The sequence below is a fragment of the Phascolarctos cinereus genome, unplaced genomic scaffold (assembly GCF_003287225.1).
Source record: "Phascolarctos cinereus isolate Bilbo 61053 unplaced genomic scaffold, phaCin_HiC Scaffold_4;HRSCAF=312, whole genome shotgun sequence".
NCBI lineage: Eukaryota > Metazoa > Chordata > Mammalia > Diprotodontia > Phascolarctidae > Phascolarctos > Phascolarctos cinereus.
Window position 1 is genome coordinate 665,489,628 of NW_027555847.1, and position 25,860 is coordinate 665,515,487.

A 25,860-nucleotide genomic window follows, 5' to 3' on the forward strand; every position below is an offset into this window, starting at 1 on the left:
AGGCAGCAGAGCTGCAAGGGCCCTTAAAACACCCAGTATAGACTATTAGGGCAGTAAGTGCCTGAGAACCCAGACTATCACAGCTGGAAGAGCCCTTAGAACAAAGAACACGGAATGTCAGAGCTAGAAGGGAGCTATGGGTTCACCTGGTCCAAAGCCTTTCTTTTTAAACCAATTTTACCAATCAGGAAACTGAGGCACAGAGGGGGAGAGTGACTTGCCTAGGATTATACAGTGGGTCAGGAGTAGAGCTTTTCATTTTCTGTCTCAGTGCAGTGGGAGAAGAACCATGGGCTGAAAAATCAAGAGGCCTGGGTTCTGGCCTCCAACATCTGTCTGATTCTTTCGGCCAGGGCTCCAGTTTTCTTCCCACTCACGCAGCTTTGGGGAGACAGGAGTTTGGACCCCTAAGGCCCTGAGTCCTCAACCCGGGCCTGAAATGACCACCACGTGGGCCCAGCCAGGTGTGTTTCTTTTTAATTGGGGGATGAGAGTAGGAGGGAAGAGAAGCAGAATGAATCCAGCCCTAGCCTGCTCTCCCAAGCCCTAGTTCTGGACTCCCAGTCTAGTGTTAAGGCCCAAAGCAGCATTTGTTGTGAGAAGAGGTAACTGAAGGGAGGGGACTGCCAGAGCCACCCTGGGGACTGCCCCTTCCAGGGCTCAGAGGCTGCTGTGGGCTTCACATCACCTTCAGATGGGGATTGGGGGGAGGGGCCGGGGAGAGCAGAGCAGCCAGCAAGTCCACTCTCTGAGGTCATAGCCCAACAGACACCCTGAGGCTCAGGGCAGAGGTCAGCCCTTTTCAAGCCCGAGGTGGTCATGGACGGGCAGGAGCAGCAGCCTGGGGTAGGACAGGCTAGGTAAGGCTGGCATTGGAGCTACTGGTGGCACTGTTCCGCTTCTGCAGGCACCGCACCGCGCTGGGCACCTGAAGGCCGGAGGACACCTGGAAGCTTCCACACCACACCTGAAGGGGTCGCAGGGAGAGAATGAGAGAGGAGCCCAGGGCGGAGCTGCAGAGGGAGCCAGGGTGGTGTCAGAGAAAGAGAGGGACTGAGTGGGAGGAGAAGCTTAGAGGGGGGACAGGGCTCAAAGTAATCAGAAAGGGATCTAACTAATCACAGGGGATGTGGGGATAAGAGATCACGGGGCAGGGACACAGCAAGAGAGCTCGAGGGATGATGGGGCAGATGGAGCTCAGGAGGGGAAATGGAAAAAGTCCAAAGGGGATCAGGGGTCAGACAGACATGCCGAGCATAGACTGCACAGGTTGGGAACCCTATTCCCCTCACCATGAAGGCCGGCAACAGTGGCTGGCTGAATTTGGCCTTGAAAGTGTGAAGCAGCTGCTTGGTTCGGGCATTGTAGAAGGACAGGACCCCTGCAGGCAGACAGACAGATGGATCAGACAGAAGGAGAGGTGGACGGCAGGACAGGGAGGCCAACAGGGAAGGGGACTGAGGAAGAAGGACCACATTTTGGGGGAGGAGGAAGGAGGTGGACGACAGACCCGGCAGAAGGGGGATGGACCAGGAAGGCCCCCCACCTTTGTGGAAGTCGCAGTGGACCCCAATGCAGTCCGGCAGGGGCACATCCAACGTCCGGGCCTTGTTATTATGCTTGGCTGTAAAGCTGACCTGCAGCCAGTTGTTCAGGTGCAGGCACCAGGAGGCTGGCGTCTTGCCCAGCTGGTCAAATCGGCCCAGGCTGCGGTAGGCAACACCTACTGCAAAGGCCTTGCTGTCTCGGTCATAGCGTACCTCCCAGTAATGCTCACCACCATCGATGAGGGTGTCTCCTAAGAACAATGGAGGGAGAACAGGATGAGCTAGTCCAGAGCCTCCCTCAGCCCCACGTGCAAGCCTCTGGAGTCCTGCCCAACACTACCCTCCCACACACTTCTCTCCCACCCATAACGTCCCAAGCCCCCATCTCACTCCCTCCAGGACCCACATGAGAGCCTTAGAGAGGAGGCAGAAAGACCAACTCCTGGGTCTTGGGTGCTGTTCCCAGAACCTGCCCCACTAAGTAGTCCCTCAGTTTCCCTGGTCATATACTCCTCTCCCTCTGCCCCCATCCCTCTAGCCCCACATCACCTCCATCTTACCCAGCACGGTGTAGGACTCGGCCGTGAATCGGTCCCGGCCTCCCCTCCCAGACGGCATCCTCTTGGGAGACTGGGCACATCTGTGAGCATTAGGCAGGCTCTGGTGAAGGGGCAGCTCTTCCTCCCCCACCTCCAGAAACTGCCCACCCTCCAGGAAGCCTTCTGTGACCAACCCCTCCATTCATCTCTAGTCCAACTGAGCATCCACCTAGATATAGCAGCTTACAACCACCTTTGTTAATAATACCATCCTCTATAAAGGTCAAGCATGACTCAAATTAAGAAATATGGGAAGACGTCCCCAACCCACCACTTCATGGAAGTGGGAGGTGCACAGGTGTTGCCCAACGAATATGATTTTGGACTTTTTCAAATGCAATCATCAGTTGTGCTGTTTTTTTCCTCTTCTTTTTATCACCCTCCCCCTTTTTTTTTTTGGCCTGTAAAATATTATTAATTATATGGGATAGCTCTCTGAGAGAGGAGGGAGGGGATACTGGGGAAAACTATGATGATGTAAAACATGAAAGACATCAATAAAAACTTACTTTTAAAATGCTACCCTATAACATTGAGTAATACTCACACTACTAACAATGCTGCTGAATACTGCTAATCCTCAACATTTCAGTGGACCTGTGACCTCAGTTAGGTGGGTCCTCATCCCTCCAGTGGTACAGATTGATCACAATCCATTCATACCTTCTTAGGCCTTGTCCGTTATCTTCCATAAATTCTCCACAAGGAAGGGGTCCACTTAACATGCTGGGGCCCCATTCAGATTTCATGAGATAATGTGGGTACCACAGGCCACTGCTGTGTTATGCCTCACTCTCACTCCACGACTGGCCCACCTCCTTTTCTGACCATAAAGGTCTTTGATGACATCTTTTGTGCCATGACCAGTTGTTCATCAGGAATATGCTCTGGTCTATTTATGCCCACTGTATGCTCTCGTTGGCCTTTGTGGGAATGGCAACTTTAATTCTTAAGACTGTGTTAGTCTATGAACTTGAAGCCAAGGAGCATCAATGGAAGAACCTTAGTGTTAAAAAAACAGATGGGCCTTTGCTTCAGGGAGAAGCTTGGGGTCATTATAAATCCTGTGCAATTTCTTGAAGCAGTACAATCCACACTCCAATTCTGGGTCCAGTTATTTGTCCTTCTGCAATGTCTGTCCAAGACAAAAGGCCCAACTCCATGGGTAATCCATTCAAAAGCACGTGCTAGATTGGACAACAGGTATTCATCCACTTGGTTTTTCCTGTATGGACAGTTAGACCAGACTCTTAAAGGGGAGGGGAGCAAGTATTAAGTGCCAAGTGTGTACCAAGCACTATGCTAAGCACTTTACATAGATATCATTTGATACACAATCGCCCTTGAGTGACTGTCTATCTCCTACAGGAGCTCTGCAGTGTTTTAGGATTTAATGCAGTCAGCACAGCATCATTCACAAACAGAAGAGGACCTCACCACCGGTAGGGAATCCCTTTTCCATCTGGACTCTGTTGGACATCTTAAACGATGGTAGTAAACACCTCTGCTGAGCAGATAGATGTTTGGGCTTTATATGACAGTAATAATCAGAGGATCGATTATCTTTGTTATGATTTTTAGGGACTCTTGCATGATTTTGACATATACAGAGGAGACACCTTGTTGGAGGGCAGCATTGAAGATGTAACTTCCTTGAAGCCAGGGACCATTCAAGTGTTTGTCTTTGCATCCCCAGCACAATAGGTTGGCATAATAGGACGCACTTAAATTCTTGGTGAACTGAGTTGAAGGTGCCATTCTGTGCTATTCAATCACATTTTTAAAACAGGCAATACACAATAAACATAGCAGGATCTTGTAGTCTCTGTATCTTTCAGCTGATTTCATGACTATAAAGATGGAGTGTGCTGTGAAGTTATCATTTATGAAAGCTTGCCTGTTCCCTTCATCAAAGACGCCTTGATGGATGCACGTGTAGTTTATTTTCATTAGGACCTCACAGACATGGGAAAATAAGCTGATGGGTTAGCAGCTAGAATACTTTCTTGATGGCCTTTTTTGAAAAATAGCAATAATGCTATAAGAAATGATGAACAGAAGGACTTCAGAAAAACCTGGAAAGACTTGTATGCATTGATGCTGGGTGAAGTGAACAGAGCCAGCAGAACCATTGTACACAGTAATAGCCAAGCTCTGCAATGACTAACTTTGATAGACTTAACCCTTCTCAGCAACGCAAGGATTCAAGACATCTCCAAAAGTCTCATGATGGAAAATGCTATCCACATTCAGAGAAAGAACTATGGAGTCTGAATGCAGATCGAAGCAGACCATTTGCTCTTTTTTTTCTTCTGTTTTGTTTTGTTTCCTCTTTCTTGCGGTTCCTTCTATTGGTTCTAATTCTTCCTTACAACATGACTAATGTGAAAATATGTTTAATAGGAATGTATATGTACAGCCTATATCAGATTGCTCACCATCTTGGAGAGGGAGATGGGAAAAGAGGGGGAGAAAAATTTAAAACTCAAAAGCTTGTGGAAGTGATTGTTGATAAATCAAAATAAATTAATAAAAAAATAAAAATTTAAAAAATAGTAATAATTGCTGTGATTTTTTCCTAAGCATTTATTTATCCTTCCTGTGAATCAAATGACCAATGACTCTAAAATCGAGTCATCTCTGGAACAGATCTCTTTTACTTCTGAGATAGAAGCTACATCTTTGACTTTTACTACCATTTCTACTTATTCATACAGCACATGGTCTATAATAATAGGGGCCAAATGTGGTGGTGATTCTACCGTCACTGATGAAGGAAATAGTTTCTTACAGAAATCTTTACAGGTTTTTAAATTTTTTTTTTGTTTCTTATCCTCTTTCCAGTCTTGTCATTAAATGATCTAGGGGTTATCTGATTTATTTGGGTCTCTTGCCAAACTTTCTGTAAACTTGCTTGTTCTTCCACTGCTGCTCACTGTTTTGAAGTAATTCTGTTCAATCTTCCATCACAACCTGTATAATTTCACATATATTCTAATCCATTCTTGTCCTTGACTCTCACCTCTCTCCACTTGACCGGGAGATAAAGTGCTAGCTGACCAAGGCAGTTTTAGGTTCTTTTGGTTTTTTTGTTGTGGCAGTTGGCATCAGCTCAACTTCCTAAGGCCTGGTGACAATCTGGGACAATGTCAGTCCTTTTACCCAGTAATCTTGTTTTCAAGCCTGGAGAATTTTGCATAAGACTCTCCAAACAGGCAGGTAAAATGGTTACTAGATGCTGCGTGCCTGTATGAAGGGAGGCATTTGTGAAGAGTTCTGAAGAGGAGAGAAATTCTTTATTTCTTTGAGAGAGGCTATATGGCACTCTTCTGGGGTCCAACTCGCCATGTAGAGAGGCAGAATTTGGAAGGCGGGTATGGAGGGGAAAGCTGTCTCCTCAACATGTCTCTGATTTCCAGCTTGCCTCCTTAGAGCCTTGGGGAATTTCCCCTTGGGTGAAATAGGGCTCTCCTCGGCTGCACCAGATCTCACTTTTCTCTCATCTGAAAAGCTGCTCATTCGCTTCTGTGTATTTTCTGATATAGTCTAATCTACAGAATCCAATTTCCATGTGCTACGTGTTGGGTGACTTTACTTGCTACTTCTTCACTATTTGTGAAGGTCTTTTTGAGTCATTAGCATTTAGGGGGAGAAGTTAAGCTTTTGGGCATAAGCCTATGATTTTGTTGTTCAGCTGTTTTGTAAGCATGTCCACCTCTTCATTACCCTATTTGGGGTTTTCTTGGCAAAGATATTAGAATGGTTTGCCATTTCCTTCTCCAGCTCATTTTGTAGTTGAGGAAACTGAGCTAAACAGGGTTAAGTGACTTGCCCAGGGTCTCACAGCTGGTGTCTCAGGCCAGATTTGAATCCGCGAAGATGAGTCTTCCTGACTCCAGGCGCAGTACGCTAGCCACGGTGCCACCTAACCACCCCAAGCCTGGGGTACCCTCCCCTATAAGAAGTACTGATTTGAACCTAAAAATTATTCCCTTAGACCAGTAATGCTTAGTAAGACAGATATAATTCTAGATGAGTACCCCCACTAAGAAGAGAACAGAGAGGTCAGCCTCATAGTCCCTCATCTTCCAACCTCATCTTCTCCTCCAGGTAAGAATCAGTCTTCCTGTGAGGAGAGTGGGAAATATTTCAGTGATATCCATCCATACCTCCCCACTGAATTAGACAACTGACATGAACATATATACATGGCAACACAACATTCTAGCATCCATTTCCCGGTTTTGGGTATGAATAGCTTATTTAAATAACTCAGGTTCAGACTGTTTTAATTACATGCCACATTCCATGTTTAGACTTTCTTCTAATTTAGTATATATTTTGACCTTTGAAGCTAGGTGGCACAGCAGATAGAGCACTAGGCCTGGAATTGGGAAGACTTGAGTTCAAATTTGGCCTCAGATATTTACTAACTGTGTGACCCTGGGCAAGTCACTTAACTCTCTCTGCTTCAGTTTCCTCATCTGTAAAATGAGGAATATCTGTACAATTTATTTTATTTTTTTTGGCTAGGCAATGGGGTTAAGTGTTATATGTCTAAGGCTGGATTTGAACTCAGGTCCTCCTGAGTCCAGGGCCAGTGCTCTATCCACTGCGCCACCTAGCTGCCCCTGTACAATTTATTTTAAAAAAGGAATAGCATTTACCTCCAAAGGTTGTCGTGAGGGTCAAAATGAGATAATAGTTGTAAAGCATTTAGCGCAATGCCTGGCACATGGCAAACGCTATATAAACGTTAGCTATTATTAACAAGTCGATTGTCCATAGCTATCTGATTTGGAAATGACTCCCACATGGTAATCAATTGTTTCCTCTCAGTTAAGATTGAGTTGATTTCATTCTGGGTAAAAATTTCCAGTGCTCTCCATGATTAATGCCTCTAGAACGTCATCTTGAAGAAATTATGTATACTAGAGATATATGAGGCTCCAATGTGGTCCATAAGCCTTTGGTCTCTTTTGTGTATTTAATCTTCAGCCATATTTCCCAGCATGGTTTTCACCATCTTCCCTTATACCCACTTCTGCACTGAGGCCACCAAGTATTAAAACACACATTGTTTTAATTTGGAAGATCTCATCAAGTTTGGCGGTTTTTGGTAGAATTTCTCTACCTCCCTGTTCTTTTCAGACATTGAAATTATTCTGATGGTGGTCTTTTTGCAAATGCTTAACATAAGCACCATAATACAAGATGATCAAGTGTCCTGTGAAATGATGCTTCTTGCTAACTTTGGAATCACAATAATACTAACTCTTTTGCTTCTTCAGGTGGTGAGGTGGAACAAGGGATAGTGTGCTGCGCTTGGAGTCAAGAAGACCTGGGTTTTAATCCTGACTCAGACACTTATGAGCTTTGTGATCCTGGGCAAATCATTTAACCTCTCTCTTTCTCAGTTTCCCCATCTGTAAATGGGAATAATAACTTACTTCACAGGGTTGTTAAGGATAAATTGTCGAGGATAAATTGAGATAGGACATGCAAAATGCTTTGTAAACCTTTAAGCGCTATTATTATTGCTTCAAGGATAACCTTGGGAGATACCCTTCAATTTGTCTTCAACTTCCTTTTTTCCTTATGGTTTGGTTTATAGTGAAGATATCAACTTGACATAACTAATTTCCTCCAGTGGTAATGTCAACTCACCCTGGACAAGGATCTCAAATTCAGAATGTCAATAATTAATGTTTGTAGACTCTTCACATCCTGTTCCACCTATTTCTGTCACTGTCTCTGTGGAAGCACAAGGGAGCAGTAGAGGACCAAAGGTCATAAGGAAAATCTTAGTTGGATTGACTTGGCCAACCCAGGCCTTGGTCAGCCTACGGGTGGTGAGCTTCTCGGTTGCTGAGTGAGACTGGCCCTTAGAAAGCAGACTCAGTCTGACACCAGAACCCTACCTAAAGTCTTTCCAGTTTGGTAGAACCTGTTGGAGTTTACACTTTCCTACCACAGTCTTCAAAAACCCAGGGTCACCTTCATGCAACAATGAGGTTTGTTGCAAGTTTTCCAGGCATTCACCTTACATTCTGCCCCTTCCAAACTGGAAGCTTCCCAAAGGTAGGGCTGTGTCAGTCCCTTAGACCTTGGGACTCTGGGGAGAGGGGAGGGATTACCTGGCTGGAGAGTTGACAGGAGAGGCAGTTCGACCTTTGCTGTCTTTCTCTCGAGCCTTGATGTCCTGAACTTTCCCTCCCATGGCGTCCCATTCCACCGATAATTCTTCCACCCGCAAGTTCTGGTGGCATGTCATGGCATCCAACCGGAACATGAAAGCTGTCAAAAGGCAAAGCCAGGTCATCCTGGGGCAGTCTCAACCCCCTACCTGGAGCTCCATAATAACCCAGAGCCAGAGACACTACCCCCTTTAGCCAAAGAGCAGCAGGCCAGCAATGGTGCTGAGAACTCATGATCTTCAAGTCACTGAAGAGGAGAGGAGGGTGAGCACAGGAAGGACAGATGGAGCCTGTTGGCTCATCTGTTAAATGGATCAGTAATATCTGCACTAAAACATTACAGAAATATGTTATTATACTATATACCAAGGATCACTAGAGGGAATGGACTTAAGCTACAGTGGGAAGCAGTGAAGTTAGACCCCTTCGTGGGGAGCTGGCTGGCCACTGGTCACTGCCCCCTCATTGTGAAACCTATTTCTTTTTTTAAAATTAATTTATTTTTAGTTTTCAACAATCACTTCCATAAGCTTCCGAGTTTGAATTTTCTCCCCCTTCCTCCCCAAGATGGCATACAATCTGATATAGATTCTACATATACATTCCTATTAAACATATTTTCATATTAGTCATGTTGTAAAGAAGAATTTGAACCAATAGGAGGAACCACAAGAAAGAAGAAACAAAACAAAACAGAAGAAAAAAGAGAGCAAATAGTATGCTTCAATCTGCATTCAAACTCCATAGTTCTTTCTCTGGATGTGGATAGCATTTTCCATCATGAGACTTTTGGAGATGTCTAAGATCCTTGCATTGCTGAGAAGAGCGAAGTCTATCAAAGTTAGTCATCACACAACATGGCTGTTACTATGTGCAGTGTTCTCCTGGTGCTGCTCACTTCACTCAGCATCAATCCATACACATTTTTCCAGGTTTTTCTGAAGTCAGCCTGCTCATCATTTCTCATAGCAAAATAGTATTCCATTACATTCATATACTATAACTTGTTCAGCCATTCCCCAATTGATGGGCATCCCCTCAATTTCCAATTCTTTGGCACTACAAAAAGAGCTGCTACAAATATTTTTGTACATGTGGGTCCTTTTCCCACTTGTCTGATCTCTTTGGGATACAGCCCTAGAAGTGCTATTGCTGGGTCAAAGGGCATGCACATTTTTATAGCCCTTTGGGCACAGAAACCTGTCTATTTCTAAAGGCAGGCAGTGACCCTCCTTGGTGCAAGTCTTCCCAGGAAGATGGAACTGATTGATTCCAAGGCTGCCCTTAGAACTAGGAGTCTAGAGCTCTTAAGGAAGGTTCAAAGGAGGGGAAAGAGAAGAACAGGAAGGGAGTCACTCACCTGTGGTTTCTAGTGTGACAGGTTCTGAGAACTCTCCAGCCACTGCCTTGTTGCATGCTCTTACTCGAAAGTTCATGTATTTCATGTCAAACTTCAGACCTAAAAGGAAGCCACAGATACCTCACAATAATGATTACACTTTTCTGGTGGGAAACAAAATTGCATTACCCTGAGGTATATACTCATTTTCTAAGTAACAATATTAATACCGGGTAAAACTACAACTACTAATAGTACTGCTGCTCTTCACACTGAGTAACACCCAAAGTGCTAAGAATACTGAGTTGTTTTCCTTCCTTCCTTTTTCTTCTTTCTTTTCCTTCTTTTTCTCTTCCTTCCTTTTCCTTTCTTCTTTCTCTTCCTTTTCTCTTCCTTTTTCTTCCTTCCCTTTTCCTTCCTTCCTTTTCCCTTCTCCTTCTTCCTTCCTTCCTCTTCTTTTTCTTTCTCTCCTTCTCTCTTTCCCTTCCTTCCTTCCTTTCTTATCTTCCTTCTGCTGCTGCTGCTCCTACTAACCCTAAAGCTGAGTAACACTGAGGCCAGTAGATGTTATATAATGGAAAGGCCACTGGAAGTGGCATCAGATGACCTGATTTTGTATCTAAGCTCTTGACCAATTATTAGACTTTGGGCAAATCATTGAACTTCTCCACATCTCAGTTTTTTTCATCTGCCAAATGAAGGTGCTGGACTAGATCAGTGGTTCCCAAAGTTTTTTTTTTCCCATTAACCCCTTTCAACAACAATAACAAAGTGTTGTGAACTCCCAGGGTAACTGCATATACTACTTACAAGATTTTTTTATTTATTAAGTGATTATAATAACTAGAAAGGTAACTTTCGTCCAAAAAAGTTCCAAATTAAAACTTATCTTATATCATTATAAAATATAAAATTTCATTCTACCTATGGTTATGAAAATTCTAAAAGATATAAAAGTATAAAACTCTACAAAATAATCATGGATATGTTATGTGTGACATTCTTTCAGAATTAAAAGAATTATTTCTCCAGCAAGACCTCATAAGCTTACTATCATCTGCATGTAGTAACATGATTGGACAGTTATTTTCTGCTTAAATTGTCATGAAATATTTTGAGTGGGAACAACACAACTAGACAGTCTCTGAGTTACCTTCCAACTCTAAAATGTTGCGATCTTACAAACAATGAGGACCCTTAATACTAAATAACCCTAAAATTATTAACAATACTTCCAAGCACTGACACTGGATAACTCTAAAATAACAATCCTAACCCTGGTAGAACGGCATCATTACTTCCCTTAGCACGAAGTCACACTAAAACAACTAACACTATGAAGTGGCCCCTTATGGAGTATCAATGATGTTGTACTACTAAAAACTAGGCCTGGACCAATGAGAGGACCCTCCCAGTGAGGAAGCTCCCTTCCTGATGCAGGCCAGCACCTTCTCCAAAATTTATGAACTTAGAGGGTTGTCCAAACCCCTGAGAAATAAAATGACTTGGCCAGCCTCACAGAGTCAGTGTGTCAGAGGTGGAATGACCCCAGCCCTTCCTGGCTGTAAGGCCAGGCTGGCAACCAGTTCTTACCGTGGCCAACTCTGCTGCTTATTCAAGTGATCCCATTCCATCATGTCTCCTCCAAAAGACTGGCCCTTGTGCTATCCCCATGATATCACTTATTTTCCTTTAAGTTCCAATGAACATCCCACCTTCTACAGGAAACCTTCCCCAAACCCTCTTAATTCCAATGTTTCCTCCCATTAAATATCTCCTATTTATCCTGCATAGAGTGCCAGGCCTACAATCAGGAAGACCCGAGTTCAATTCCAGCCTCAGACATTTACCGTGTGACTCTGGGCAAGTCATTTAACCCTGTTTGCCTCAGTTTCCTCATCTGTAAAATGAGCTGGAGAAGGAAATGGCAAACCACTCCAGTATCTTTGTCAAGAAAACCTCCAATGGGGTCACAAATAGTCAGAGTCAACTGAAATGACTGAACAAATTTACCCTGTGCATAGTTTGCATTGTATTTACTTATTTACATGTTGTCTCCCCAATTAGATTGTAAGCTCCTTGAGGGTAGGGACTGTTTTTTTCTCTTCTTTTGTATCTCCAGTGCTCAGCACAGTGATGAGCACATAGTAAGTGCTTAATAAATGTACACCGATTGATTATGTCATACAACCTTAACACTATCAAGTACTGTTACCACATCGAGGTAGGACAGTAGATAGAGCACGGAAACTGAGTGGTGAAGATCCGAGTTCAAATCCAGCCTCACTTACTAGCTGTGTAACCTTGGGCAAATTGCTTACCCTCTGTTTGCCTCAGTTTCCTCATATGTAAAATGGGGATAATAATAGCAACTACCTCCCAGGGTAGTTGTGAGATTAAAATGAGGTATCTGTCAAATGTTTGCAAACTTAAAAGCGCCGTAAATGTTATTATTATGATTACTTCTACTAATTTTGTACTACTCAGTATTATTATTATTACCACTACTACTGCAAATATTAAGTATTATCTCTGCTTAAAATAATATTACCATTAATTAGTATTTCCAGAAAGTAATAATACTTAGTATGAACGGTTCTAGAGTTCAAAGAATGTCAGAGCCAGAAGAGTCTTTGGTGATCAGTTAGTCCAATGCTCTTATTTTGCAGATGGGAAAACTGAGGCCCAGAGAGAGGAAAAGATTTGTAGCAAGTAAACGGCGGAGTCCCCTGACCTCCATCCCAGCGGCACAGGTCCAGCAGACAGACAGAACTAGATTCTGTTCTGCCCTCTGGCAGAAGATCATCCACTCACCGACAGAGTGTATTCAGTCTGCCTGATGCCCTCAATCACCATCCAGGGCTGGTCTTCCTTGAGCCGAGGCGGGCCCTCAAAGTTGGTGCGCCGATATTCTAGCACGTAGTGGTCAATCTTGCTGTCCTCATCTGGCATCCGCCACACCAGCGTCACACAGTTATCTGCCACCAGGGACTCTCCGAGGTCAATCTCTGGGGCACTAGGCACTGGAGAGGAGAAGGGGTGTCAGGGGTCAACCTCCCCATAGAATTTGTAGCCTGGCTCCTGCCAGCCGAGAAGTTTGGCCTTCTCCGGTTTCTACCATTTACTCCAGTCCTCCCCCCTGCCTCCCATAGACCCCAGGCTATATGCCAGTCCCCAGTACCACATCTCACCTGGTAGGAACTTTAGGGCCTGCAAGATGCGCCGCTCCTGGGCAAAGTCCACCATGAGGTGGCTCATGTTGTCGCTGACCTTCGCTTTCAGGGAGAGCCGGAATGCTGGGGCCATGGTCACACTGCAGGGGGGTAGGGCAGAGGGTCTGGGATCATCTGGAGGGTCTGGCACCCCAGGACCCACCAGGAACCATGGGTAGGGGAATTGGAGTGTTCTTTCTTCTTCCTCCAGGGAATCCTGTCCTCCTTTGGAGTTGGAAACCTTGAATTTTAGTCAGAGGACCTAACTAGAGTCTGAGCCTGTTTGCTGACTTTTGGTGTGATTTTGAGCAAGTCAATTAACCTAACAGTGATTCTGTTTTCTTCACTGTAAAATGAAGGCCTTTCAATAAGGGATGCTCAGGTGCCTTCCAAATTCTAAATCCTTTGGGTCCCACTAAACTCCCACCTCTCCTTTAGACTGAGACTGGCCTGGAGGTTGCAGGGTGAGGGGCCTTTCTTGAGATACCCAGTTGCAGAGTAGGTTGAACATCTTCCAATGGGCAGATCTACTAAGAATAGGGCAAGCTTACCTGTCCTTTATCTGTTTGGCAGCCTGGAAAAAGGAAGGAGAGGATAAGAGTCACACTTCAGAGATCACCTCATCCATCCATCCAACCCCTCATTTTATAGAGGGGAAACTGAGGCCCAGAAAGAAGATGGAATTTACCCAATGTGACCCAGTAAGTTAGACCAGAAGAATCTTTAGTAGGAAAGCTGTTGAAGCCTCAAACCCAGGCTTCCTGTTTCCCTGCCCAGGGCGCTTTCCACTAGAAAGGTGGGGAGGGAGAAAAGGAGAGAAGAGGGAAGAGACGAAGGAAATTCATAGGCTTTAAAGCTGAAAGCAAAGTCAGAGATCATCAGGTACAACTTGTTTCTTTTACAAATAAGGAAACTGAGGCCCAGAGGAGCTATGTGACTTGCCCAAAGTCACCCAGCTAGTAAGTAGCAGAGTCAGGATTCAAACCCAAGACTTCTGGTTTCAAATTCAGCCCTCTTTGCCCTACTCTAAAAATACATGGTATTTTATACCCTTTACCTATTAATACACAAATAAGACCCTTTAACTTTTATGTGAATTAATTATGTCTATGTCTTATCCCTCCAATCCAGATTGGTAAGGTCTTGAGGTCATAAGCTGCTCCTTTAAGGCCCAGCTCAGGCCTAGTCGTCTTCTTCTTCTTCAGAGGCTTTCCCTGACTTCCCCTCCCCCTCCCTGGGGTCCCCAGGCCTGGGCTTGACCTCTCTTGGGACTATGCCACATGGCTGTGAATGACGTTACACTACAGTCTCCAAAGACGTAAAAGAAATAATGCACAAAGGCAGGGGACAGGTGCATTGTGAGGGAGAGCAGGTGGTGATGATTAAGGAAATTAGAAGAAGAATCAGGACGAACAGAGAAATAATGTAGGAACAAGGAAATAGAGACAGGCGCTTCAGTAATAGCTAGAGGTGAGAGGCTCCACGTGCATCTTTACAATCTCAAGAGAATCAGGGAAGGCTCCCAGCACCATTAGGAGGACCCCTTCTACTGAGCCTATGGGAGACCATGAACAATAATGGCACAGGATGGAGAGGTATACACGGGCTGTGATCTGTACTGGTAGACGCTAATCAGATCCCAGATCCATGTGAGTAGGAACTAAATCATGTTATCATTTGTATCACAGGGAGGGGGGTGAGAGAGGGTGTGTGTGTGTGTGTGTGTGTGTGTGTGGTGTGTGTGTGTGTGTGTGTCTGTCTGTCTGTCTGTCTTTGACTAGCAGTTCCTTAAGGGTCTAGGCCTTGTTTTTCATCTATGTATCCATAGCACTGGGTACAGGGCCCTGCACACAGCAGACACTTTAAAAATGTTTGACTCAATCCAACAAGCATTTATTAAGTGCCTACTGTATACAGCACACGTTGTTAGGTGCTAAGAGATACAAAAATGTATAAAACTCCCTCATGGAGATCACAAGGGAGCATAGAAGGAAGAAATAATTTTCTTTGCGTTATTTTTTGTTTGCTTATTCATGTTCCTGTTGTATCCTCCAGTAGAATTTGCACCCTTGGAGGACAGGAGATGATTTTGCCTTTCTCTTGCTGGCATCTGGTGAACAGTAAGAGCTGATTAAGTGCTTGTTGGAGGAATCGAAGAAAACCACAATTCCCATGTCTATGTGTTTTATAAAGAGCTTTCCTCAGAATAGTGCTGTGGGGACAGTAGATACTGTTACTCCCATTTTACAGATGAGGAAATGGAGGGGAAGTGATTTACTCAAAGTCACCCCGGTAGGAAGTTCCAGTACCAGGCCTCAAATCCAGGCCTTCCAACTCCAGGGTCCCTTTCCCTAACTCATGCTGACAAAGGGAACAGGGTCTGGTAGGAGGTTCTGTACAGCTTCAATCCCTGGACTGAAGTCACAGATATAGAGCCGAAAGGGATCTCAGAGGCCTTCTAGATCAACACCATCATTTTACAGTCCTCTCCCAATTCTCCCAGGGTCTCCAAATCTGCCTCCTGGAGCCACCAACCCAGAGATTACTTCTATTCAATAAATTTGTATGTTTTATGAATGCTGGGAGGCCTGGGTGTGAATCCTAGCTCAGATAGTCTGGTTGTGTGAACTTGGCTTAGCCACTTCCCCCGTTTCAGCCTCAGTTTCTTTACCTCTAAATTGGGAACAGTAACTTATACACCCTATGTCTGGGATTGAGAGGAAAGCGTTTAAAATGCCAAGGAAAGGCTATGATTAAATACTTGCCCATGTATACAGGGCAGCTAGGTGGTGCATTGGATAGAGAGCTGGGCCTGGAGTCAGGAAAACTCATCTTCATGAATTCAAATCTAGCCTTGCATCCTTACTAACGATGTGACCCTGGGCAAGTCACTTAACTCTGTTTGCCCCAGTTTCCTCATCTGCAAAATGAACCAGAGAAGCAAACAGCAAACCACTCCAGTATCTCTGCCAAGAAAACCCCAAATGGGTTCACAGAGAGTCAGACCAGCCTGAAATGACTCAACAATCGTGGATGTACAGCCCTTTGCAAACCTGAAAGCACTTTCTTAATGTCAGCTGCTGATGCTATTGTTTCCATCATTGTTACTGCCTGTACAAGGCTTGGTCCCTAGCCTTCTCATCGGGCAGCCCCACCCACCAACACTCTCCCCATCTAACTGCAATCACTGGTCCCAAACCTGCAGGAAATCCTGGTTGTCTGCTCCCTGCAGCGTCTGGTTGGCTGTTTCCAGAAGTTCCTCAGAGCTCTCCAGAGCCTTGGTGCAGGCTGCCAGCTGGTTCTGAGGGGAAGAGATGAGGGAGGAGAGGCAATGTCAGTCAGGCAAACCCTGCCGTGTCCCCGTGCTCACGGCCAGCTCTGTGCTGCGGCCGAGGAGACACAGAGATGGAGAAGGGGCCAAGCAAAGGGACCTCACAGCTTTGGGGTCCACTGAGCAGGACAGCCAGGAAGAGAGGGGAGCAGAGGAAGCTTTTCTTTAAGGTTTTGCTCAAGGGTGCAAAGGTAGCCCTTTCTGAACCCCCCAGCTACGAACGCCTTGCTCCCCAAATTCTCTCATATCCCTTTTTTTTTGCATTTCTTTACACATATATTATATCCCCACCCTGACAAGCCTGTATACTCTGCAAAGGCAAGAATGATTCCACTTTCTTCTTTGTATGCCCAGTACTTGGCATGTAGTAGGTATTTAATAAATGTTCACTGATGGAAGGCCTACAGAAATAAAGTGAACCAATTTCTACATTTCACAGATAAGGAAACTGAGGCCTGCAGAGGTTAACTTGCCCAGGTCACACAGTAAGTGGCAGAGTCAAGATTTACAGAATCACAAAATCTCAGTGGTGTATGGAATTTCAGAGGTCCATAGCTGAAAAGAAATCCTGTTCTCAAGGTCTCTAAAAAGTGGTCATCCACAATCTGCTTGAAGACCACCATGAAGGGGGCCTTTTCCCAAGCTAGCACCTTGTACTTGGGACACTTATTATTAAGAAATTTCCTTATATAAAGCTTAACTTTGCCTCTCTGCAACCCGCCCCATGGATCTTTGTTCTGCACCACCACCATTCTCCCCCTTCTCCCCCCCCCAACTCTAGGGCCAAGCAGAATAAATCTAGTCTCTCTTCTAAGTGACACAGCTCCCATACCTGAAGAAAGCTATCCTTTATCTCACCTTCTTTAGGCTAAACATCCCAGGTTCTTTCATCTGATCCTTCCACTGCTTGGGGGGGGGGATTTTAATTCCCCTCACTATCAGAGTCAGCTTCCTCTAAATTCACTCCAGCTTATTAGTGACCCTAGACTAAACATAATTCTCCAAACAGGGCCTGAGGAGAACACAGGACAGTGAGACTATCACCTCCCTTACTCTGGATGCTATGTCTTGTTAATACAACTCAAGATGACACCAAGTTTCTCTGGTTGCCATTGATATTGATCTTGGGGTCCACTAGAACCCTTAAATCTTTTTCAGATAAACTTTTCAAAAGACACCTCCCCTATGTTGTGCTTGTACAGTTGATTTTCTTAACCTAAATGAAAGATTTACATTCATCATTTCAGATTTGGCACATCATTCTGCCCCTTTGAGGTCCTGACCCTGTCATCAACTTGTTAGCTATCTGTCCCACTTTCACAGGTCATCTGCAAATTTGGTAAGCACATCATCCATGCCTATTTATTTGAACTCAAGTCCTCAGACTATGGCCAATGCTATTCATATAACACTGTGCTACTTGAGCTAGACGTTAAAGGATGGGTGGAATTTGGAGATGGGGCCAAGGAAGGACACTTTAGGCAATTAACACATTATAAGGCCACAGAGGAGTAATGGGTGGCTGCTATAGAGAAAGATTTCAGCTCAATATAAGGAAAAACTTCTAACAATTAGAGCATCCCAAGAGAAGAATGGACTCTTTCAGGAGGGTTCAGTTCTAGAAGTCTGTTACTATGGGTCTGAATGCTGTAGAGGTGACTCCTGGTACAGGTCAGATAGGATAATGTCTCAGGTCCCTTCCAGCTAACAGAGCCTTGTGATTGAACTGGGCCTTAAAAGGACAGAGAAGAATTGAAGGCAGCAAAGTCAGTCTTTATAGGATCATAAATTTAAAGCTGGAGGAGACGTTACAGGCCATCTATTTCACTCACACCCATTCTATAGATGAGGAAACTGAGGACCAGAGGGAAGAAGTAATTTTTTCAAGGTCACCCAGGAAGTAAGTGGTAAAGCTGTGATTCAAACCCAGGCCCTTCCTACTCCAAACCCAGCATTCTTTCCATTATAAGTATACTGGCTGTTCTGGGGAAAGAGAAAAAAGGAAAGAGAAAAGCCAGACCAGGATGGAAGGAAAAGGGAGCAAGGGAAAGAGAAGACTAAAAAAGGGAGATGGGGGAAGGGTATAAAGGGCTGCAAATGCCAGGCTGCTGACATTGTACTCCCATTGTCAGCAGGAAGAGCTTCCTGAGCAGGGGGAGAATGTCAGCAGAGCTGCTCATTAGGCAGGCTAATCTAGTAGTCTGACATGGGGTGCTGAGGGAGTTGGGAAAGCTCTATGGAAGAGGTACTGCTTGAGTTCAGATTTAAAGGAAGGGTAGAATTCAGATGGGGAAAGACTAGAGAAGAAATAGATTAGAACACAGCTGAGACTCAAGTCAAGAGAGGTCTGTACTGCAGTCCCACCTCTGCCTTTTGCTGGCTCTGTGAACGTGGGCAAGTCCCTTCATTTCTCCGAGCCTCAGTTTCCTCTTCTGTGAAATAAGATAATAATACCTGTAATCACTTATCTCACATGGTTGTTGTGAGGACCAAATGAGAATGTAGGTAAGGCCAGCTCCAGAGTAGCATAAACAAAGAATCCCCTGAAATGGATGCATTATTCAAATCCACATTGCATATTTCCACTGGGCTTGAGACGGCAACTCAAGAATATGGATTAAATTGATTTCAGGACCACAGGCTGGAATCAGTGACTAATTTTACATTATTATAATTTCAAATAGTACGAATTAGAATAAAGAGGATTCCTCATTTGCATTAATCTGGACCTAGCTAGAAAACACTAACATTCAAATGGTATATAAATGTCAGTTATCACTAGAATACTGGTACAATGGTCCAAGCTAGTGGCAGATGAAGTTTTAGCCTCAGGTGGAATCCTAGGAGCAGAAGTTTAGAGTCGGAAAAGACCTAGTAGGCAGTTAGCCCAACCACCTCATTTTAGAGATGAAGAAACAGGCTCAGAAAGGAAAAGTGACTTGTTTAAGGTCACACACTGCCCCAGAGAAGGAAAAGAGGCTTCTAAGGGGGAGAGACATTTTCAAAGGTCTATTGGAAGGAAAGGACTAGGGTTGGATTAGGGAGCCCAGTAAAGCCTCCTAGAGTCTCTTCAAACCTTGCACCCTCTTCTCTTAGATCTAGGAAGTTTTCTTTCAGAAAGAACAGACTCACCTGGAGTTCATAGATTCGGCTAGCTCGGTCCTGTTTGATCTTCATCAACATGCCCTCCTTCAGCTCATCCAGCAGGGAGAACAGTGACTGGAACTCGATCTCCAAGTCCTCTTGGACCTTGTTGGAGTTGGCCTAACAGAGGAATGTTTAGAAGCTTAGATCAGTAAATATCAGAGCTGAAGGGCCCTTAGAACAAAGACCATAGGATGGATGAATGTTGGAGCTGGAAGGGCCCTTGGAACATAGCAGGGGAGGGGAAACTGTGGCCTTCTAGGTCCTTGGGTGCAGCCTTTTGACTGAGTCCAAGTTTTACAGAACAAATCCTTTTATTAAGGGGATTTGTTCTGTGAAGTTTGGATTCAGTCAAAGAGCTGAACTTGAGGACCTAGAGGGCCACATGTGGCTTTGAGGCTGAAGGCTCCCCACCCCGACATAGACCATAGAATGTTATAGCTGGGAGGACACTTAGAACACAGAATGTCGAGGAGGAACCTTCAAACATACAAAGTGGGATCTGGGAAAGACTTTAGAACATAGAATTTCAACTGCTCCCAGGTGGCTGACCCATACCCCACCTGCCTTTCCCCCCCCATCTCATCTCCTCCTACCTCCACATTCAGCAGCATCTGTTTCAGAGCATAAATGAAGTTCTGTATCTCTTCATTCTTCACTGCCAGAGTTGTGATGATCTTCTTCAGTGCTTCCTGTGCCAACACCCAAGACACAATGTCCCATCCTCACCTGAAGTCTATCTAATCTTTCCCAGACCAAATGGCCCCCAATATCCTCTAGGACCTCCATGTTCCAAGACCCAGGGGTTCAAGGAAGGCACAGGAATTGTGGGAACTGGACTTAGCTGGGAAAGAGCCTGGATGGGGATGCTAACAGGGGTGAAGAGAGGAGCCAGAGGAAGGAACAGCTTAGAAAGGCAACAGACTGGGTGTATGTGAAGGGGGGGGGCGAGTAGGGTGAGGAGAGGAATAGCTGGGGCTAAGTGAGGGTAAGGGAGAAAGGGAGTAGCCCGGGGGCTGACAACCTGTACAAGGGACTAATCCCCAGGCTGAGGGAGCTCCCTCCCCTCCCAGTCCAGCTTCTAGGCTGCAGCAGCAATGCAGGTCCTCAGCATGGTGGGCGGGACTGGGCTGCCCCGACTCTGCTCCAGGCCAGGTGGCGAGGGGACCCGTGGGTCCATTCCTAGAAGGGGCTCCTCCCCACCAGCCTTCGTGAACCGTTGCCGGCTATTGTCGACCCCGCAACCCCACATCCCATGCCGGACTCCAGGCCCGCCTGAGCCAGGGAGGGGCCAGAGAGTAGACTGCTGCAGCACCTGGTGCAGCGCGCGCCCCGCCCCGTCTTCCATCTCCACCCCCACACTCACCCTCACCCTCACCCCGGCATTCGCCCCTACCTTCTGATCCCCCATGGCGCCCGTCCCAGGATGCTTACAGGAGCCCCGGTGCGCCCCGCGCAGCCGCAGCCGCAGCCGCCGCCGCGCGCCCCTAGGCACAAAGGTGCCCAGAACCCATCGCCCAGCCTGGGACTTCGGTCCTCTCCCACCCCCAGTCTCGCCGCTCCATCACCGCCTCTACGGCGCAGGCGTATAGGCCGAGGCATCTTGGGAAATGTAGTCCAGGATTGGGGAGGGGACCCAGGCTCGTGAAAGTGTAAGGGAATTTAGAACCTAGAATATAAAATGTCAGAGCAAGGAGGGGTCCTGGAACCGAATATCAGAGCTGGGAAGGAACTTAGAATATAGGACACAATCTGACTCCAACTTACCTTTCCGGACTTATTTCGTCTTATTCCTCTGCTTTCACGCTACATTCCATCATTCTGGCCTGACTTACTAGATCTTCCCTAAACTAGATGTTCCTTCCTTCTTTCTCTGAAAAGGCTCTCACTTATGCCTGGGATGCACTTCCTACTCAGCTCCACACCTTAGGATCCTTAGCTTCCTTCAAAGCTCACCTCAGATGCCATTTCCTCTGCTAAACCTTACCTGACTTCTCCCACTACCTCCACCATACTCCTTCCAGTTACTACTGCCCTCTCCCTTCTCAGATTACCTCCTATGTAATTATCCTACACGCTGCATTCTCCCAGTAGAATGTAAGTAAGGTTCTTGAGGTCAGGTTCTATTTTGGTTCTGTCTTTATGTCCCCAGCACCTAGAACAGTGCCTTACATATAATATGACCTCAATGGTTTTTTGTTTGTTTTTGTTTTTTAAGTTGAATTCAACAGGTCATAGAATTTCAAACGTGGAAGAACCTAGACATAGGTGATCAAAGCCGGAAGGGACATAGAGCATAGAACCCAGACCATCAGAGTTAGAAGGGTTCTTAGAATGTTGGTGCTGGGAAGAACTTTAAGACATAGAATGGCAGAGCTCAGGGGGTTCTTAGAGATCAAAGGATAGTAGATCATAGATTTAGTGCTGGAAGGGAGTTTAGAGATCATGTAGTCAGGGAGGGGAGATAGTTTTCAAAATGTAGTGGGGATGACTTCCTTTCAGGGCATCTGAGCCGTCAAAGCTATTTTCCTAGTAATACTAAGATGTTTTTATTTCTAAAATGGTAACTATGGATAGCTGTAGCCCACATCAACAATAGCTGTTCGGGGAGGGCATCCTCAAAAATTTTTAAGAGATTTAAAAAGTTTTTAAACTGCTGATCTAGTTCAGCCTCCTTGTTTTGCAGATGGGAGAAATAAGGAGGAAGGCAGAAGACACCCTACCAGCTATTAGGTCTCCAGTGTCCTAGGGAAGGTTATTTTCAATGGTCTTCTTGTTCCTCCTCATACATGACATTATACTCCCCATTTCTTTGCCTTTGCATAGGCATCCTGTCCTTACCACTGCCTGTTCGAATTCCTAGCTTCCTTCAGAACTCAGCTGAAGCTCCACCTTTTTTCCTAGGCCTCCCCAGCAACACTCACTATTGCCTTGTATTTAAGTTGTTTGTTTGTTTGTTTGTTTTGATTTGTTTTGCAGTCATGTCCAACCCTTCATGACCTCAATTGGAGTTTTCTTGCCAAAGATACCGGAGTGGTTTGCCATTTTCTTCTCCAGCTCATTTTACAGATGAAGAAACTGAGGCACACAGGATTAAGTGACTTACCCAGTATCACACAACTAAGGCTGTATTTGAACTCAGGTCTTCATAACTCCAGGCCCTGGGCTGTATCCACTGGGCCACCTAGCTGCCCTGTCTTGTATTTAATTTGTATTTTTCAGTAAGTCAGTCATGTCCAACTTTTCATGACCCTGAAGACCATACCGTTCATAATGTTTTCTTGGCAAAGATACTGGAGAGGTGCAGTGGATTTAGGCAGACAGACGTTAAATGACTTGCTATGTTAAGTCACACAGTTAGTAAGTGTCTAAGGCCTAATGTGAACTCAGGTCTTTCTGGTTCTAGGCCCAGGGATCTATCCACTGAGCAACCTAGCTGCCTCCTATTTAATTTGTATATATTTTGTATATATTTATGTTTGTATTCATATTGTTTCCTCTGATACAATGTACAGACAGAGACTGTTTCTTTTTTATCTTTGTATTCCTAACACAGAGTTCGGTACATAAGTTCTTAATCAATACTTATTGGTTGATTTGACTAATTGATTGATTAAACTATTGAAGGGCAGTTCTGACTTTTCCAAATCTACAACCATTGTTTCTTACACATTGGCTCAAAGCAAGTCACTCACTCCTACCTCAGTTCCCCAATTTATACAAAGAGATAGTTGGATTGGTTGATATTGAAGGGAGTTTTTACTTCTGACCTATATTTAAGGACTCATTTAATTTAAAAAATAGATCTTAAGTGATTTTTATTTTGTTTTTATGTTGCCTAGATTTCCCCCTTCATCTTTCCCACCACCACCACCTCAAGTCATCCCTTATAACAAAGATTTTTTAAAGAGGATGAAGAGAAAGAAAAGTAACAAAGCAACTGAATACATAGAAAAAAAATCTGATGTCATATGCAATGTTCCATACCCAAGGTCCATCCCTCTCTCAAGCTCTTCAAATGAGGAGGAAGGCATCTTTTGATAGTTCTTCTTTGGCGCCAACCTTGTCCTTTATTCTTTCCAAACATTAATCTTTCTATCGTTTATGGTGATTGTTTAATTCATTGACATTTTTATGATTGTTGTTTTCCTTACTCTGCTTACTTCACTTTGCTTCACATAGTCTTTCCATGCTTCTCTGTATACATCATCAATAATAAATCAATAAACTATGGATTTTATTAAGTGATAAAAGACAGACATTTCCTGCCCTCAAGGAGTTTACAATCTAGTGGGGAAAGATAACACAGAAAAAGGAAACTGAAAAGGGTGGAGAGGAGGTAGAAAACTCAGAAAAGTCCATCTAGATAAGAAACAAGATACTCTTAGCTGAGTTCCCTCCTTAAATAGAGGTTTGGGGGTTCATGGCTCTACTCTCTTTAATCAGAGGGAAGGAGAGTGTTGATGAGAGAGTACCGAGGCTGAGGGGATCATGTTTGCTGTTGCCTTTTGTCACCTTTACAAATTTGCGGAGTGTGAGGCTCAGAGTTGTTTTGATTTTCATCAATCTTATTAATGATTTGGAATGTTCTATAATGTGGTATTAAGAGCTCACAATTCTTCCTTTAAAAACTATTCGTATCATACAAATGGGAAAAGGACCCACCTGTACAAAAATATTTATAGCAGCTCTTTTTGTGGTGGCAAAGAATTGGAAATTGAGGGGATGCCCATCAATTGAGGAATGGCTGAACAAATTGTGGTATATGAATGTAGTGGAATACTATTGTGCTATAAGAAATGATGAACAGGCTGACTTCAGAAAAACCTAGTGACCAGAACCAAGAGAATGTTGTACACAGTAATAGCCACATTGCGCAATGACTAATATTGATAAACTTAACCCTTCCCAGCAATACAAGGATCTAAGACATCTCCAAAGACCTCATGATGGAAAATGCTACCCACATCCAAAGAAAGAACTATGGAGTTTGAATGCAGATTGAAGCGTATTATTTGCTACTTTTTTTCTCTTCTGTTGAGTTTTGTTTCCTCTTTCTTGTGATTCCTCCTATTGGTTCTATTTCTTCCTTACAACATGACTAATGTGAAAATATGTTTAATAGGAATGTAAATGTATAGCCTATATCAGATTGTCTTAGAGAGGGTGGTGGGGAGGAAGGGGGAGAAAAATTTTAAACTCAAAAGCGTATGGAAGTGATTGTTGATAAATCAAAATAAATTAATTAAAAAAAACTATTCATACCTCCTGACTACTTCTCTATTGGGGAATAGCTTTTGGTTGTATATATTTCTGGTAGTCATCTGTGTATCTTGGATATCGAACCTTTATCAGAGATATTTGATATAGAGATTTCCACCCCCCCTCCTCATCCACTTTTTCCCTTCTTATCCTAGATGCATTATTTTTGTTTCTATGAAAGCATTTCAATTTCACATAATCAAAATTACCTGTTTTGTATTTTGTTATCACTTCTATACCTGGTTTGGTTAAGAATTCATCTTCTACCCACAGGTGTAAAAGTAAATGAAGTGTTTCTCTTCTAATTGAATTTATAGTGGAATATGGTATAAAATATTAGACTAAGCCTAATTTCTGCCAATCTCATTTCCAGTTTTTGCCATTACCAGATAAGAGTCCTTCTAACTTATAGTGCATTAGAAAGAGACCTGGACATGGAGTCAAAATATCTGAATTTGAATCTGTCAGGATCCCTGTAAGTAAGGTGAATTTCACTATGTGTAAAGTGGATTTTTTGTCATTCTTTCTAAAAGTTTTCTTCCCAGGATCCACAGCCATAACAATTTCTACTTCCCAGGTGTTATATATGAGTTCTCATGATCACAGTTCAAAGCAGTTTCTACCACTCTTGCACGGTAGATATGGGGATGAAGTGATGTAAAATTGTGAGGCTATCACTGGCAATATGCCTTCTTTGTTGCCCTATAAAGCAAGTGGGTACTGGTCAGTGACTGGGGACCCCCATAGGGGTGAATGTACAGGCTGAATGCTGCGCATGCCTTGATGGACCCCCATCAAGGCTTGGGAGGGGGAATCTGTGTGTTTGCCTCAACTGGCCCCCATTGAGGCTTGAGGGAAGATTTAGGGGAATGCACAAGTTCTGCTGGTCTCAACTGATCCCATCGAGAAGAGGGGCAGTTGCTCCCCCCCATTCACACCGGCCCCTTTCAGAAGGGTTGTTAGGGAAGGCTATGGGAGCTGGAGCTCCCATTATCAGCAAATTCCCTTTGAGAAGACTAGACTAGAATAAACTAAGTTTATTTAACCCCTTATTATGACTCCATTCCTGTCTTTACATCTGACCGGATCAAAATCGAACCTGCTAGTGAGAGAGGTGCTAGAAGCCCTTCTGTGTCTGTTTCCTAAGAAATGGTGTAGTCGATGTGTTTACTTGTTCAACAATCCCCATGCCAAGACCACCCCTCTCTTTTTACTATTAGGAGAGACCC

At 44.4% G+C, this 25,860-nt stretch overlaps 1 protein-coding gene across 2 annotated transcripts; it reads right to left on the reverse strand.

Annotated features, from left to right (window-relative positions):
* Nucleotides 1-461: 461 nt before the first annotated feature.
* Nucleotides 462-20,946, reverse strand: FSD1 (fibronectin type III and SPRY domain containing 1). Of its 2 annotated transcripts, XM_020971283.2 has the most exons (14): nt 20,766-20,945; nt 19,966-20,061; nt 19,358-19,489; nt 16,094-16,195; nt 13,446-13,468; nt 12,874-12,995; nt 12,501-12,705; nt 11,266-11,270; nt 9,704-9,802; nt 8,284-8,443; nt 2,108-2,187; nt 1,547-1,798; nt 1,293-1,381; nt 462-967 (listed from the first exon to the last, which is right to left on the reverse strand). In XM_020971283.2, the coding sequence occupies exons 1-14, from the start codon at nt 20,778-20,780 to the stop codon at nt 857-859; spliced, it is 1,491 nt and encodes a 496-aa protein (XP_020826942.1). In that variant the 5' UTR covers nt 20,781-20,945; the 3' UTR covers nt 462-856. The 2 variants fall into 2 exon arrangements, with proteins under 2 accessions (XP_020826942.1, XP_078010136.1); XM_078154010.1 differs by lacking the exon at nt 1,293-1,381 and having other exon boundaries at nt 20,766-20,946.
* Between the last annotated feature and the right edge of the window lie 4,914 nt (nt 20,947-25,860).

Coding starts and splice junctions, on each gene's coding strand:
- FSD1 (XM_020971283.2), bottom strand. Junction 12,706..12,873: donor GGCCCTAAAGTTCCTACCAG/GTGAGATGTGGT, acceptor TCTCCTCTCCAG/TGCCTAGTGCCCCAGAGATT. Junction 8,444..9,703: donor TGTCACACTAGAAACCACAG/GTGAGTGACTCC, acceptor GCCTTTTGACAG/CTTTCATGTTCCGGTTGGAT.